A 15,284-nucleotide genomic window follows, 5' to 3' on the forward strand; every position below is an offset into this window, starting at 1 on the left:
ATCGAGCTCAATGTGTCATTGTTGAGCTCTGTCACAACCGATGACCACGAGACTGATAAAGGCAGAGCTCGTTATGCAGAGAGAGAGAGAGATGGGGGGTCATCATCATCGTTCTTGTGGAGGTCGTGGTTGTGGCCGTGGTTGTGGTTGTGGTGCGAAGGACAATGAAGGGTGCGTGAGCTAACATGCAGGCGTAGGTATGCACGAGGGTTCGTTAGGTTTCTTTTGCATACAATTGAGATGGACGTATAACGAGACTAATGAACGAAACAGCTGATGAAGACACCAATTGAGATATAAGAGGCTCCTCGTCCGGTTGCCCATGCTCCGTAGGTGCGATCAAAGTATGTTCAAGAAGCACAAGTAACGAGAAATTGAGGGAGAATCGAAACATTTGGAAATTCAACCCCGTACTTGTTGTCGGTTCGCCCCAACACAGTATGACCATAGTTTTCTTCATGTAAGTACTTGCTGTCTTTCCACAAAAAAGCACTGGCTGAGCCCTTGTTGTCTGTAATGATCCTCTTCATATTCTACCTAAACAGCCGGTGTAGACACGTGTCACCAGATTCATTAGATTCGGGAGAAGTGTTGCAGGGCTTCCTCCGGAAAAAGAAATAAAAATTGTCTAATCAATCTTAAATCTGTTATAAGAACGTTCATCCAATTATAAACTTTTTAATTTAGCAAATTTACTCCAAAACTTTTGCTCAAAATTTCAATGATGTACTTTCGTTCAATTTTTGCCGGAAACTGGATCGCCACTTCTGCAATTTCCTGCGAAAACTAACCGAAGTGATCATATTAAAGTTTCGCATAAAGTTTTGAGACTAAATTGACAAAATTGATAAGTTTATAATTGAATGAGCAAATTTCCCTCCTTCAGACTATAACCAAAGGTTTCCTCTAGTATGACAGTATGATAGTACTATCATTATTTCTGACCCCACAATTTTTCAATTAATGAGTATTTTATGCAAAACACGTGGTAATGTTGTATGGATCTACGGTCAGAATTACCGACGATACTATCGGACATTCATGTTCGAATTTGTATCATTGTGACACGATAAATAGAAGTTGGAGCTGGAATTGGAGTTGGAGTTGGAGTTGACAAATAGGATAGGAGAAAGTATTAGGTAGAACTGATTCTCCATGTCAGCAATAAGACACTTCACTCAAAGATCGCCATGTGTGGATCATGTGAGTTGTAACATACTAGTACGTAATTTGGACCGTTAGATTGAAATAAAAAGAACTTCAACTGCTAGATGGTTTACCAAAAATAATAGCGTACAAACGTTTGAGAGTGCTAATGTTACTATTCATGAAGGAAAATAACGATATTTGAGGATAATTCACTGACAAGGTCCCAAAGTGTACAAACAAGAAAGGATGTCACGACCATAGAGGCACTAAGAATAGGAAAGAAAAAGATTTACCATAAAGTCGAGCTGTTTGTGATTTTCCGTGAATGTTCCCGAATGTTACGATATTAAACTTTACGAATTTTTTTTACGTAAATTACTACATATGAAGGCTCGTTACTAACTTGTTGTTACAAAGATTTATAGAAAAAAGCCCAATTATTGAGGACAATTACTAAGCATGGGTATGTGTTTTTCACCAGAAAGTATAAGTTCCTTCACTTACAATTATTTGAGGTACTTCAGTATACTATTTTTTAATTACTTAGCAATTTCAATTTCATATAATGAAATTTACAGTTAAATTACATTTTTAAATGTAGATTACTAATTACAAGTGCAAACGAGTTACAACCATTAGCGTTAAAATCCGACCCACAACATCAGATTACTAAGTCTAAGTGGAGAAAATTACAAAAAAACCTATTGCAATTATGCCAATTAAGTTCTAAACCCCCCCCCTTTTTTTGCCAATTGACTCCTAACACTTTTGTATTTGTATCAATTCAATCCATACAGTTAATTTTGGCCAAAAATCATTGACGTGGAGGTCGGCCGTCCTACGTGGTGGCACCAATGCTGACATGGATAATTTTTATGTTTTTTTAATTTAAATATTATAATTATTAATATTTGTGTTTTTTAATTTCTATTTTTTGACCCTCGCCAGGGCGACCTTGCCTTCATAGGATCAAGCCTCACCGACCATCGGCGAGGACGGACCTCGCCAAGGGTCGGGCTAGCAAGGGTGGCCCATGCTAGAGGCCGCAAGGTCGGCCCTTATGGCCTTTGGCTTCGGGTGAGTCTCGACCCTTGCCGGCTCATTGCTAGTGAGGCATGACCTCGCGGGATCCGGCGAGGTCGGGCCTCATCCATAGCCAACGACACTCGACCCTTGCTAGATCCGGAGAAGGCAAGGTCGCCACAGCAACGGTGAGGTCATCCCTTACCCAGCCGACAAGGTGTCGTCGGCCACAAAGAAAAAACATAAAATAAAAAGGAAAAAAAATTGTCCACGTCATACCCGGTGGCGCCACGTAAGATTGTTGGTGTCCGTGTCAATGATTTCCAACCAATTTTTGGCCGGATAAACTGAATTTGTACAAATGCAAAAGATCTAGAATTGAATTGGCAAAAAAATGTCTATGATTAAATTGGCGCAAATGCAATAATTTAGAACTTTTTAATAATTTCCTCCATGTGAGTGTGACCGATCTTGCCATAGTTTTTGGTTAATTAAAACGAATTCAGAAAAATTACGATTAAAAGCGAGATCGGCCCCGTTTGTGGCTTACGGGACCCTAGAAGCACCTTGCAAAAGGTTATAAAGTTATGCGTGACCCACTCATTTCACGCTTGGTTCCGAGTTCAATTCTACTAGTTCATAGCGTTTTAATTCATTACATTTCAAAATCATTGCTATTAATAGCTACAAATACATTAAAATTTGTATTTTCAACTATTGACCATTGACTGCATCTAACTCGTCAAATGAGAGCATATATTGGGGCACACATGACAGCACTTCTGAAGTAGAAATTATGTCCTAAAAGCATTTCTAGAGCAGAAATTCATTCAATTACGAAACTTCAATTTTTTTTTACTTCTAGAGAATTTTTTTGTTCCAGAAGTAATTTTGGAGCCACTTCAAAAAATAAAGAAAATTTTATTTTTCTCCGGAAGCAGAAAAAGTAACTTTTGCTCAAAAGCAGAAGCATAAAAATTAACTTCTAACTAAATTTGGTTTCTACTTTTGAGAGCAGAAGTGTTGCCGTGTACCTTGACAGGTAGTTTGGACGTGCAAAAGATACGCTTCCTCTCCGAACATAGAGTCAAACGGCTACAACGATAAATAGTGCTCGAAAGAAATAAATAAAATAAATTAAAAAAGGTAGAGACAGAAATTCCATTCTTCTATAGGCATACTTTCATTGGGGCCGGTAGTTTTTCAAATAGGGAATTGGGACCTTTTTCTCAGGAAAAGGGATTATTGAAATTGGCCTTTGGGGCGGCCAAATAGAAAATAAGTTCAAGGAAAATGCATAATGGTACATTATTAATAGTCAAAAAAATTGTCCAAAAAATCCTAAATCTATTATACTTTTTTCAGTTCAGTCCTAAACCTTTTAGTTTTATCAATTGGATCATAAACATTTTCACATTTTGTAAATTGAATCCATTCAACCAATTCACCGACATGGGCTCTAATCATCCTACATAGCACGGTCGGCGCTAACGTGGGTAATTTCTAATAATCTTTTAATAATTTTGGCATCCACTACTTGATGGTTATGATAGTTTCACTTCTTCACAATTACGTCTATGAACCCTAGTGAAACGCGTTTGAGATTATTGGCTCCATTACTTAGATTACCACTCTGCATTCAACTCATCATAAGTCGTATATGTCATTACCCTTTATCAACTAGGTCAGGCCTTACTTGTAAGGCCACGAATTCGGCACGCCCAATAATCATCTAATCAGAATTAGAAACACAACATGATAGAGATAAGAATGCGTGCACCTTGATTAGAATCCATCAAAATTGAATGCGGGACGATGACGAATAGAAACCCAAGTTCTTCCCCTCTATTCCCACTTGGAGTGCTGGTCAATGAGACAACCACCCTTTAATCGAAAAGGTACATTCAAAATTCTAAGAGTGAGCGCTAAAAGGGAGACTTGAGCCTTTATATAAAGTTTCTGGCGCAGATCCTATCATCACGGATTGAGCCTAACTTAGCCTGCAATAAGCCACCCCATATTAAATTGATTAAAAAAATTTATATCTTAACTTATTAGACCAACCCCGTTAATCGGTAAATATGAATTTCAATTAATATAGCCCAAGTGGGAGAAGTAGGCTACGTTAATTGAAATTGTACTTTATATGCGCACCTTTATGCTGGTTTAGAGATATTCTCAACAGTCAATCCGATCTCATAAAGTCTCAAATTCAGGATCATGGTGGTAACTACATTAAAAGACACAGAACCTTCCATGGTCATGAATGCATTTAACTTTACTAATATGTATTCAATATGGTAGTGTGGCAAATGATAACACCTCAAATAATAGTGCTTCATTATGTGTTATCTTCTTTGTCGACCACATTCTCTCTCATTATATGTCACAAAACCCGATGTGACATCAGAGAATATCTTTATGGTTCCAATGAGCCTACATATGTCATATCGTTATAGTTAACTTTCCTTCCTTATAGTTAACTTTCCTTTATGTGTAACAAGATAATCCTTAAGGCTAACAACTAAATGCCTCTAGCCTTTGCTCAAGGTTTGTACACATAGCTTGAGATTTTCACCAAATATATATATCCAACATCAACTCATTTACAAATACTTTATTGCATGCAAAAGAGTTAATACATATCAAACATTATTACTAAATGTAACAAACACAGATGCAAACAATATTAGAGCAAAATAAAATAGCTCCCACTGAATAACAACATCTCATGATGCTTCTAAGCTCATGCAAATGACATGTAGTTCAAATACGCGAGGGTAAAGACCTTGTGTTAGTGGGTTAACAACTATATCATTTGTGAAAATATGATCTACTTTAATGTTACCATTCTCAAATGTTTCCTTTATAGTCAAAACTTTGACTGCTAGATGTTTAAACCCCTTGAGACCTCTATTGTTGTTAATAGACAACACTGCAGAGCTATTGTCATAATGCAACTATATGGGTTTATCCACAAAACCAAATACAACCAACTCACTAATGAGGTTTCTAAGCCATATAGCTTGAGTAGCAGTCGAAACTCATGCTATAAACTCTACTTATATGTAGAGGTTAATCTAGATTTTTGTTTCTCACTTTTTCGTGATACTACACCTCCCGCTAACATAAAGATGACCATCTTCTTGTCATCCTAATACCTAGTAAAGTCTGCATTCGAATACCTTGCTAATTGCAAGTCCACAACATGTCTATAAATCATCATATGGTCCTTTATACTCCTTAAGTACCTTAAAATCTTCTTGGCAGTAATCCAAAGATCGTGTTCTGGATTTCACTAAAATCTACCTAGAAGTCCAATTACAAAAGCAATGTTTAGTTTAGTAAAAATGTAAGCATATATGATGCTTCCAAGTGCACTATTATAAGGTACATTCTTTATTTGGACTTTCTCAACAACCATATGAGGACACCGTGATAGATTCGGTTTTCCTATCTAGCAATACTACATATTGAATCTTCAAAATACAATTAACGTATGTCCTCTAAAACAAGCCCAATAACGGTGAGAATGATCCCAATGGATTTCAATGCCAAGAACAAAAGATGTCTCATCAAGGTCCTTCAAGTCAAAATGCTTTAACAACATTTGCTTTGACTCATACTGTAATACAATATTACTCCTCACATGCAAGATATTATCTACATAAAACACTAGGAAGATAATATTCCTCCCATCGACCTTGCAGTATATACATTGATCCTATTTATTCTCAATATAACTGAATAAAGTTATAACACTATGAAACTTCAAGACCATTGTCTAGAAGCTTTCTTGTGAGCATAAATAGACTTTTCGGTCTACACATAAGCTTACCTAAATAATCGGTTGTAAAGCTTTCAAGTTGCATCAATAGACTTCCTCATTAAGATCTCTATTCAGAAGGGCAATTTTAAAATCCATCTAGTGTAACTCCAAATCAAGATGAACTACTAATGCAAGACATACTCAAACCTTAAAATGGTTCATCCTATTATTACGTCTAGTTCGTAACTCAAAATGAGTCAATGGTCTAGCTTTGATAGAAACACGGTCTAAAACATAAAGAGTCGCTTTGTAAGCATCACCCCACCACAAATCAGGTAAATTGGTTCTATTAATCACACTCCTCATCATATTCATAAGAGTGCAATTACACCTTTTGATCACACCATTTTGTTAAAAGCTCACAAGCATAATAAATCAAGCTACTATCAAGTATCCTTCAAATATTTGGTAAATGGCCCTTTATGTTGTCCAGCATCGCCATGCCTACCAAAATACTCATCATCTTAGTCATATCTGACAACTTTTATGACTTTTCCCAATCGTTTCTCGACTTTAGTTTGAAAACTCTTAACCAGGTCAAGATACTTAGATTTTTCCTTAATCAAGTATAGATAACCATATCGGGAATAGTCATCAATAAATGTGATGAAAAAAATTTCTCCACAACGTTGCCTTATAGAGTCTATTGATATCAATGTGAATAACCTCCAATAGGTCAGGACAATGGATTGGAGTTTTCATTCTTATCTTAGTCATCTTACCCCTATAACAGTTTACGCAAGTCTCTAGGTCATATTTTAGAGTAAGCAAGATATCAGCCTTTATCCGCCTTTCCACTCTTTTCTTATAGATGTAACCAAGACATTTATACCACAATGCATAAGACTGCTTCTAAGGTAGAAGCCTTTTGGAAACAACTTTTCAGCTATATAAGCGACGTGTTTTTCATTGGGAGTTAAACATAGTATGTACAATCTACTGGACATATTGCATAACCCAACCTTATTTGAATTTAAGAACATAAAAATATTATTGTTCCTTATTTCAAAGGAGTAACCACACATGTCTAGACATAATATGGATACTAAGTTCCATCTAAATGAAGGTACATAAAATATGTCTTTTAACGTCAAGATTAAATCCATAATCTGAATTTAAAATGACATCTCCCACAATCTTAACATTAACTTTATTGTTGTTTCCTACAATGAGCATTGATTTATCTTGATTTGACTTTCTTTGATTCATGAATCCTTGTATGGTGAATGCAATTTGATTAATTGCACCGTTATCTAGCCACCAAGAACTGAAAGGGGCTGCATATAGGTTGGATTCACAAATCAATGTCAAAAAAATCATTACATGTACATTTACTCTTCGATAATCAAGTTTAGAATTCATCACAGTCTTTCAGTAGCATCGTCCTACATAAAAGGATGCTATCTTAACACCCAAACAGTCAAAATGACCCGTAGTTACATGATTTCCTTTATGACTCTAATTTTTCGACCTTTTATTCTGCTGGTCTACCATCCTTATGACATAATTTCTAAATTCACCAGAACCATCAAAGCACATGTTGAAAATTTTTTGCAAATGTATTCCAATATCGGCATTAGACAATACACAGTTCATGGTCTCCAAGACTTCCATCATTTGTCTAGCAATACAATCAGCTAGCAAAACACTTTTCAAGTGTTCCCGTATGGATCGCTTCATAATAACAAGCAAATCTGCTTGCCATTTTCCCAAGTAGCAAAATGTACTTCCCGAGGTTCCAAAATGATCTCAATCAGATCAGTCGGTTAAACATTAAAAAGAGCAATGTAAATATCTACCAGCTTTATCCCAAACAGAAAATCCCTACCTATTTCTTAATGATTGAACTAGTATGAACCATAATCCTAATGAAACCGCCTATTACAAAGAAGGTAACTAATTTAAAAAAGCAAAGTATATAATTTGTATCATGTGAGTGCTATTTGACTTGAAACCTTATAAATATATATATGTTGAGGGTTAAATGCATCATCATGTAATTACCTTTGGGTAAAATACATAACATGGAATTGTAGAATCTTCATATAACAGCGACCATGATACCGTATTCCAATCTATGTGAATCACCACATTTGGGTGTATGAACCACTATGAATTAGTCACTTTTCAATTATATGTTGTACACGTGACCCTCTATAAACATATAATATGTAAATTCATATCGAATATGTACACATCTTGAGAGTTACATACATCATCATGTAATCACCTTTGGGAAAAATACATGGCATGCTGTTGTATACTCTCAACATGACAATGGCCTTGAGAATATATTTCAACATTCGCAAACTCACCACATTTGGGTGTATGAACCATTAAGATAATTCTTAAGCACATGTTGTACATGCATCCCTCCATGAACCAATACCCAATCATCTCCTTTGGGAGAATGACCTCGCATTAGAACAGGAGACATCCCACCACAATATGAAATTGATATTTCTCAAATACAATTAGTGTGCCACTTTGGCGATCACTACCCAATTGAATCCTTAAAAATTTCTCATACCATGGATATAAACTTTATGCCTCACATCTATTATATATATATATATATATATATATATATATGTATATATATACATATGTAATTTTAGACTTGATCACAAAGGTAATTTATCCCTAAAATCACATGTGATGCCATTACATTGCTCCACTCATTGATACATATCAATGAATTAGTTCTCTGCATTCTATATGTGGTTACAAACATGTGAGCAACCATAATTATTTTCGAAACCATATGAAAATACAAGAAAAATCCCAAAATACCCTTAAAAATTCTTGTACATAAGGTTCTATGTGCATTTTTCCATCTATTAATGCCTCAAACATGAGTGCGAAAGGGATGCAAGAATCAATTTTCTCTTTATAAGGGCCAACATCATTTATTTTGGCTTTTTGACCAAATATTGTAGGGTGGATCTCAAAATATATGAAAGAAAGATCTCCCTCCAAACTATACATTTGACTTTCATCGAATACAAATTTCCACAAAGTTTGATATGTATCCTTGAGATTGAGCGTGGAATTCTGTTTACTCACTTGAAATTGAGTATCCGTTTCCCTCCATTTCCTGCTAGGATTGGAAACCTGTATTTCACATATCCATATGATTGAGTCCTAGGGTTTTCGAAATAGTGCAAAAATAAAAAGAAGTGTTTCGAATCATTGCTGTTTGACTCGGACCTATTTTAAAAAAGTCGAGGCATTTCGAATTGTTTGTTGACACGGATAAAGTCGGGGAAAACCTCTGAAATTATTTCAATATTGGACATTGGACATATAATAGTTCCAAATTGAATCTATTTAGAAAGAAGATCTTTTGTCTCATGGTAACCTGCTCCAGTCCCTTTACGAAACTTTCGTTATTGGATTATCCATACACTTCACATGTTTCTAGCCATTCACATAGTATCATCAAATGATACAAATCTTGGATAAGAATCTATAACGCACTAGAACACCCTTGTTGACAATCCTTCACTCCGACAACATCTAGGGTTCCTCGAACAATGTGATATATCATACCAAGTAAATCGTTAACCCTTCCCCTCTTACTAAGACTACATAATGTTCTTGTGAATTATAGCCAATACCCGGCATACAAGCGGTGATTTCAAATCCAGACATTAATCGTACTCTAGCAACTTTATGTAAGGCAGAGTTTGGTTCATTGGGGTGATAGTAGAAAGGTTGACAAATAAATCACCCTTATCGCCACTCTATAGAACTGTATATTAATCCCTAGTCAATACATTGAAAGAATAGGACAATACGAACACGACGTCGTCGACAACGTTTGAACTAGACACCACACGAGCCGCCCACAGCCTCAACACGTGAGGGACACGCTCCGCACGTGCAGTGCACGTACGAGTTCCCCATTTGGTTCAAAAAATAGGTCCGACCGGATCGCCGGTCCAACTTCCGATCGGTCCGACCAATCAAAAGTCAATCGATCCAATTAGCAGTAGGCCGGGTCAAGTCAAAGGTCAACCGATTGGGTCAATCAAGTCGAACGAGACCCAGCCACGCGTCGCTGATGTCATGATGACGTCGGCGACGACGGTTGATCGAAGTCAATAGTTGCATCATTTCTCGCTTAAGGCGCGTAGCACCCACTCGCAGCCACCCTTTAGGTACGTGCGCTACCGTCCGGCGGCCTCCGGCAACCATTGAAAATGCTTATCTCAACGAGCCCTATCCGACTATATGCTCAAAACTAAATTTCATTAAATGAAAACACACAAAATTGACATGAACAAGAACGTTCGCCTATGATCATCGCGCGCCACCACTATTGAGGAACGTGTGGGCGTGTGTGGCAGATTTCGATGTCTCCTAGATGCGTGCAACCACCCATTTTTCTCGTATCAACGAGGCGAATCCAAATATGCAATCAAACATAATTTTTATAGGACAAAACTAACGAAAAGAAACCGGAACGGAATGCGTTTCGGTTCTCAATTAGGCAGCTCTAATACCAATTATAAGGCCACGAATGTGGCACGCCCAATAATCATCCGGCTGGAATCAGAAACGGAACATGATAGAGATAAGAATGCATGCACCTTAATTAGAATCCATCGAAATTGAATGCAGAACGACAATGAATCAGAAACCCCAGTTCTCCCTCTCTATTCCCTCTCGGAGCATTGACCGATGAGATAACCACCCTTTAATCGAAAAGGTACATTCTGAATTCCGAGAGTCGGGGCTAGAGGGAGGACTTGAGCCTTTATTTGGAGTCTTTAGCGCGAAACCGTTCATCACAGGTCGAGCCTAACTTGGCCTACACTAAGCCAACCCATATTAAACCAATTAAGAATCTTTATATCTTACCTTATTATACCAACCATGTTAATTGGTAAATGTCAATTTTAATTAATGTAAGCCCACATAGAAAAAATCTTACATTATTAACCGGCGCTCACATGCTGAGATTTAGTTTCTCCTTGTTATATTTTTTGTCGGCTAGAAAGTTCCATTAGGTTGAATAGCCACCCTTGCTGCTAAATAAGCCTTCAACACTTAGCAAGTTTTATATTTATTGCATTTCACTGGGTTTCCGAAATAGCGTAAAAATAAAAAGTAGTGCTTCGAATCATTGCTATTTGACTTGGACCTATTCTAAAAAAGTCGAGGCATTTTGAATTGGTTGGACCGTAGGTGAGATGATTTACTTCACGAGTGAGGTCTCTGGTTTAAAGAATCGAAGAGTTACATATGAATGTATAAAAAGAACTTAATTGTGTGAACAGAAAACTTAATATTGCTATTATAGGAATTACAAACCACCAATTCCACATTTTATAGGACCAAGAATCGGTCTTTTTTCAGCCTAAGTCGACAGTCAAAGACTTGAGCAATTCCTTGTGTCAATAATTATAGGTTAATGTATCTCGTGTATTTTGTTTACGATGTTTATTTACTCTTTATATATTTGCGGCCTCTCTATACCTAAGAATTTAAACTTTTGAGGTGAACATTTTAACATGGTATCATAATCAAGTTTTGCCACAGTTTATTTTGTGTGTTCAATCCCTCATTTGTTACATGCAACACGTGGTTACTAATCCGGCCTGCATGTGAGATGGGGATTAAAGTACCTCACATTACTTGTCTCAAGGTGTATATACTCTTCATATATATGTTGTCTCATTCACGTATAAGGTTAGGTTTTTCGATTGCACTTTCTAACATTATATTATGGATCGGAAGTTACATGTGTAATTATATTTTCCAGCAAAGCATCAACAACTTACAAAATGGTACATCATGCGTGCTACATTGAATTGCTTTGCTCGTGAAACACGAGGTGCAATTTTGGTTTTAAAATTTGTCAACACCAAAATAGTCAATTATCAGCACCTAACGAGTCAAACTATACAAAATTTAGTTTTAACGAGGCAATGACCAAGATCCAATTTATAATATCATTAGCTTGTGCCTAACACTCAATCACTTATTTTTATTTTTATTTTGGTCAGGTTATATCCTAATCTATTTTATTTTACAAATCATATTGTGTAAGCTATGTGCTGTGTATAAATTGCGAAATTCTACTCTCTCACTTAGCCACCGTCATCCTTAACTCCAGAGAAGGTGGGGAATCGAAATCAATGATCTTAACTCTGACTGAATGTTTTTCTCCTGGTCCTCCTATAATCTAGGGCTGAGACTGCTGGGCAACAACTTTTTCTCCTCACAACATGTGAAGAGAGTATTTTATGGCGTTGTAAAAAGACGAGCCGGCGATTTTAAAGAGAAGAAGGTGAAATCACTTCTTCAACTTTTTGGGAAAACTTAATCTTTTTACACGTGTCAATGAAAAATGAAACAAAATGCTACTGATTCTTAAGATAAGGATCTTTAACTTTTTTTTTTTCTCTTAGTATTCGAGTTGCACTTTGATTCTCTTTCTCGACAAACCCTAGGTAGGCCAGGCATTAACAAGTGGTTGCGCAAATTGTTAATTGACATAACCTAACGATATATCCGATTTAGTACCATCTAAAACAAGTGGGAGGCTAATGGGGGTATCAGAACGTGATGACAATGGCAAATAAATATTTATTTATTACGTCGAGTGACGCACTAGATGCGTTCATCAATAGAGTAAAACTTAAATTCTTCTGAGCATATAATAAAAAAAAAACTGTGGACTTCATTCTATAGAGCACGTGTTTCATAACCAACCAATTCAATCTATTATTGTCATTTGTTTGTAAGCGCAAAAAAACAAAAAAAAGCAATCGAAATAAAAAATAAAAATAAAAATAAAAAACCTCGTCCATTCAAGTGGCATCGATTAAAAGCCTTCATTGGTCAGTGCACTCATTCCACTAGACTTCTCTCATTATCTAAAAAGGGAAAACCAAACATCAATGGAGTCCCCAAGCTGGAGGTGTTTTCTGAACCTTCAAGACCGTCCGAGCTTCTTCATCGTCTTCCTCGTCACCCTTGTCTTCCTCGTCTTTGTCTTGTACCTCACGAGGCCCAAACTATGGTGCAACTGCGAGGTATGCCAAACCTACCTTTCCCTCGGCTGGTCGAAGAAGTATGCCAATCTTTGCGATTGGTACGCTCATCTCCTCCGGAGCTCACCGACCAAGACGGTCCACATACACGTCCTTGGCAACACAATCACGGCCAACCCGGATAACGTCGAGTACATGCTCAAGAAGAGGTTCGAGAACTACCCGAAGGGGAAGCCCTTCTCGACCATCTTGGGAGATTTCCTTGGCCGAGGGATTTTCAATGTCGACGGCGACCTGTGGAAGTTTCAGAAGAAGATGGCGAACCTAGAGCTTGATAAGTTCGCGGTACGATCCTACGCGTTCGAGATTGTCAAGTGTGAGATCGAGAACCGGCTCGTGACTCTCTTGTCCTCCGTTGAGGGCGAGAAGGGCGGAGTCCTCGACTTGCAAGATGTGTTCAAAAGATTTTCATTCGACTGCATATGTAGGTTCTCGTTCGGCCTGGACCCGAGATGCCTAGAGCTGTCCTTGCCCATGTCGGAATTCGCTCTTTCCTTCGACTTGGCATCTAAATTGTCCGCTGAACGAGCCATGGAGGCATCACCTTTAGTGTGGAAGATCAAAAGGGCGTTCAATTTGGGGAGTGAGAAGAGACTAAAGGAAGCAATTAACATGATCAACATTCTCGCTCTCGAAGTCATAAGGCAAAAGCGCAAGGTTGGATTCTCTAACCACAGAGATCTCCTATCCCGCTTCATGCGCAAAGTGAGCGACGAGACATACCTGAGGGACATCATCGTGAGCTTTCTTCTAGCTGGCCGCGACACAGTCGCGTCGGCCCTGACCAGCTTCTTTTGGCTGATGGCCAAGAACCCTCGAGTGAGATCGAAAATCCATGCCGAGCTGGATCGTGTGATGGGCGATCAAGAGCTGGTGAGCTACGATCAAATCCGGGAACTCCCTTACTTGCAAGCTGCGATTTATGAGAGCATGAGGCTCTATCCTCCCATACAGTTCGATTCAAAATTTTGCGAGAAAGATGATATCTTGCCCGACGGGACATTTGTGAAGAGAGGCACGAGGGTTACTTACCACCCGTACGCGATGGGTCGGATCGAGGATATATGGGGTCTGGATTGCTCGGAGTACAAGCCGGAGAGGTGGCTGAACAACGGCATCTTCTTCGCAGAGAACCCGTACAAGTATCCGGTCTTCCAAGCCGGGCTTAGGGTTTGTCTGGGGAAAGAAATGGCTCTCTTGGAGCTGAAAAGCGTGGCGGTCTCGTTGCTGCGGAGATTCCAGATAGAGCTGGTGACCCCAGACCAAGTGATCCAATTCTCTCCGGGGCTCACTGCCACCATCGGCGGGGGTCTTCCGGTCGTTATACGAGGAATCTGAAGCCCCACAAGCAGACATCGCAGGTTCGTCCCGTTTGGGTTGCTAACTTCCTCTTCCCATAAGCCGAGGGGAGGGGCGGGGGGGGGCGGGGGGGGTGGGGGCGGGGGCGGGCAATAGATTACTATGTTTGTGCAAATACCATGTGATATTTCCTCTTTTGTTGCATCTACATGGCACGCGTTTGTAGCCTATGGTGCGAATTTGATAAATACGCTTGTGGGTGTTCCTATTTTTTTCCCCCCTTCCGACGTACCTATTAGAATTTGATGGGTGTCATCCAAGAAAAGAAAGGCGGAAGTGGTGGTCCGAAATTGGATCTAAATGGTCTTCAAGGACCCCTCCCTCTCTCAAACCCAGATGAACAGAAACGTCTGGCCAGTGTTGGTGGTGCCTTGTGCGTTCTTTCTTGTGGGAAATGATGGGTAATTGACGTTCTTTATTATTGTCGCTTTCCTTGTTTTTATTTTTGAAGATTCTCGTTATGTGAAGCTCTCGTTCTTTGTTGTTGTTGGGGGAGAAGAAAATGTATCCACGTGGGAATCAAGCGAGTGAATCAAACATGTAATCATGCTTATTTCCATGATGGAAACGATTTATTTTTGCTATATACTTTGGATATCTGAATATTTATTCCCTATGCTTTCTTGTGATTTTGATGATTGACGTCCTCTTGGCTATAAAGAAAATATCTGCGTCCATGGAATTATCATAAGCATTGTAGAAGGAAGTGACTGGTGATGTGCAAATGTCAAATGGAACAATCCAAACACAATCTAAGCGTGCGTGTGGGACTTGTTCTTGGTAATAACTCGACAACATGTGGGATCATTGGGACGTTGGTCCAACCAATGCTGGCTTAATTATCCTTCGTTAGCTTCGTT

General features: G+C 38.4%; 1 protein-coding gene across 3 annotated transcripts; it reads left to right on the forward strand.

Moving 5' to 3' along the window:
- The first annotated feature begins 12,782 nt into the window (after window positions 1-12,782).
- Window positions 12,783-15,016, forward strand: LOC115742355 (cytochrome P450 94C1-like). 3 transcript variants are annotated; one of them, XM_048271798.1, is made up of 2 exons: window positions 12,783-14,426; window positions 14,591-15,016. In XM_048271798.1, exon 1 carries the CDS (start codon window positions 12,913-12,915, stop codon window positions 14,401-14,403), a length of 1,491 nt encoding a protein of 496 aa, XP_048127755.1. In that variant the 5' UTR covers window positions 12,783-12,912; the 3' UTR covers window positions 14,404-14,426; window positions 14,591-15,016. The 3 variants fall into 3 exon arrangements, 1 of the variants encoding a protein (XP_048127755.1); XR_007196787.1 differs by having other exon boundaries at window positions 12,784-14,474; window positions 14,512-15,016; XR_007196786.1 differs by having other exon boundaries at window positions 12,784-14,464; window positions 14,506-15,016.
- The last annotated feature ends 268 nt before the right edge of the window (window positions 15,017-15,284 follow it).

Source organism: Rhodamnia argentea, chromosome 10 (assembly GCF_020921035.1).
Source record: "Rhodamnia argentea isolate NSW1041297 chromosome 10, ASM2092103v1, whole genome shotgun sequence".
In the NCBI taxonomy this organism is placed as follows: domain Eukaryota; kingdom Viridiplantae; phylum Streptophyta; class Magnoliopsida; order Myrtales; family Myrtaceae; genus Rhodamnia; species Rhodamnia argentea.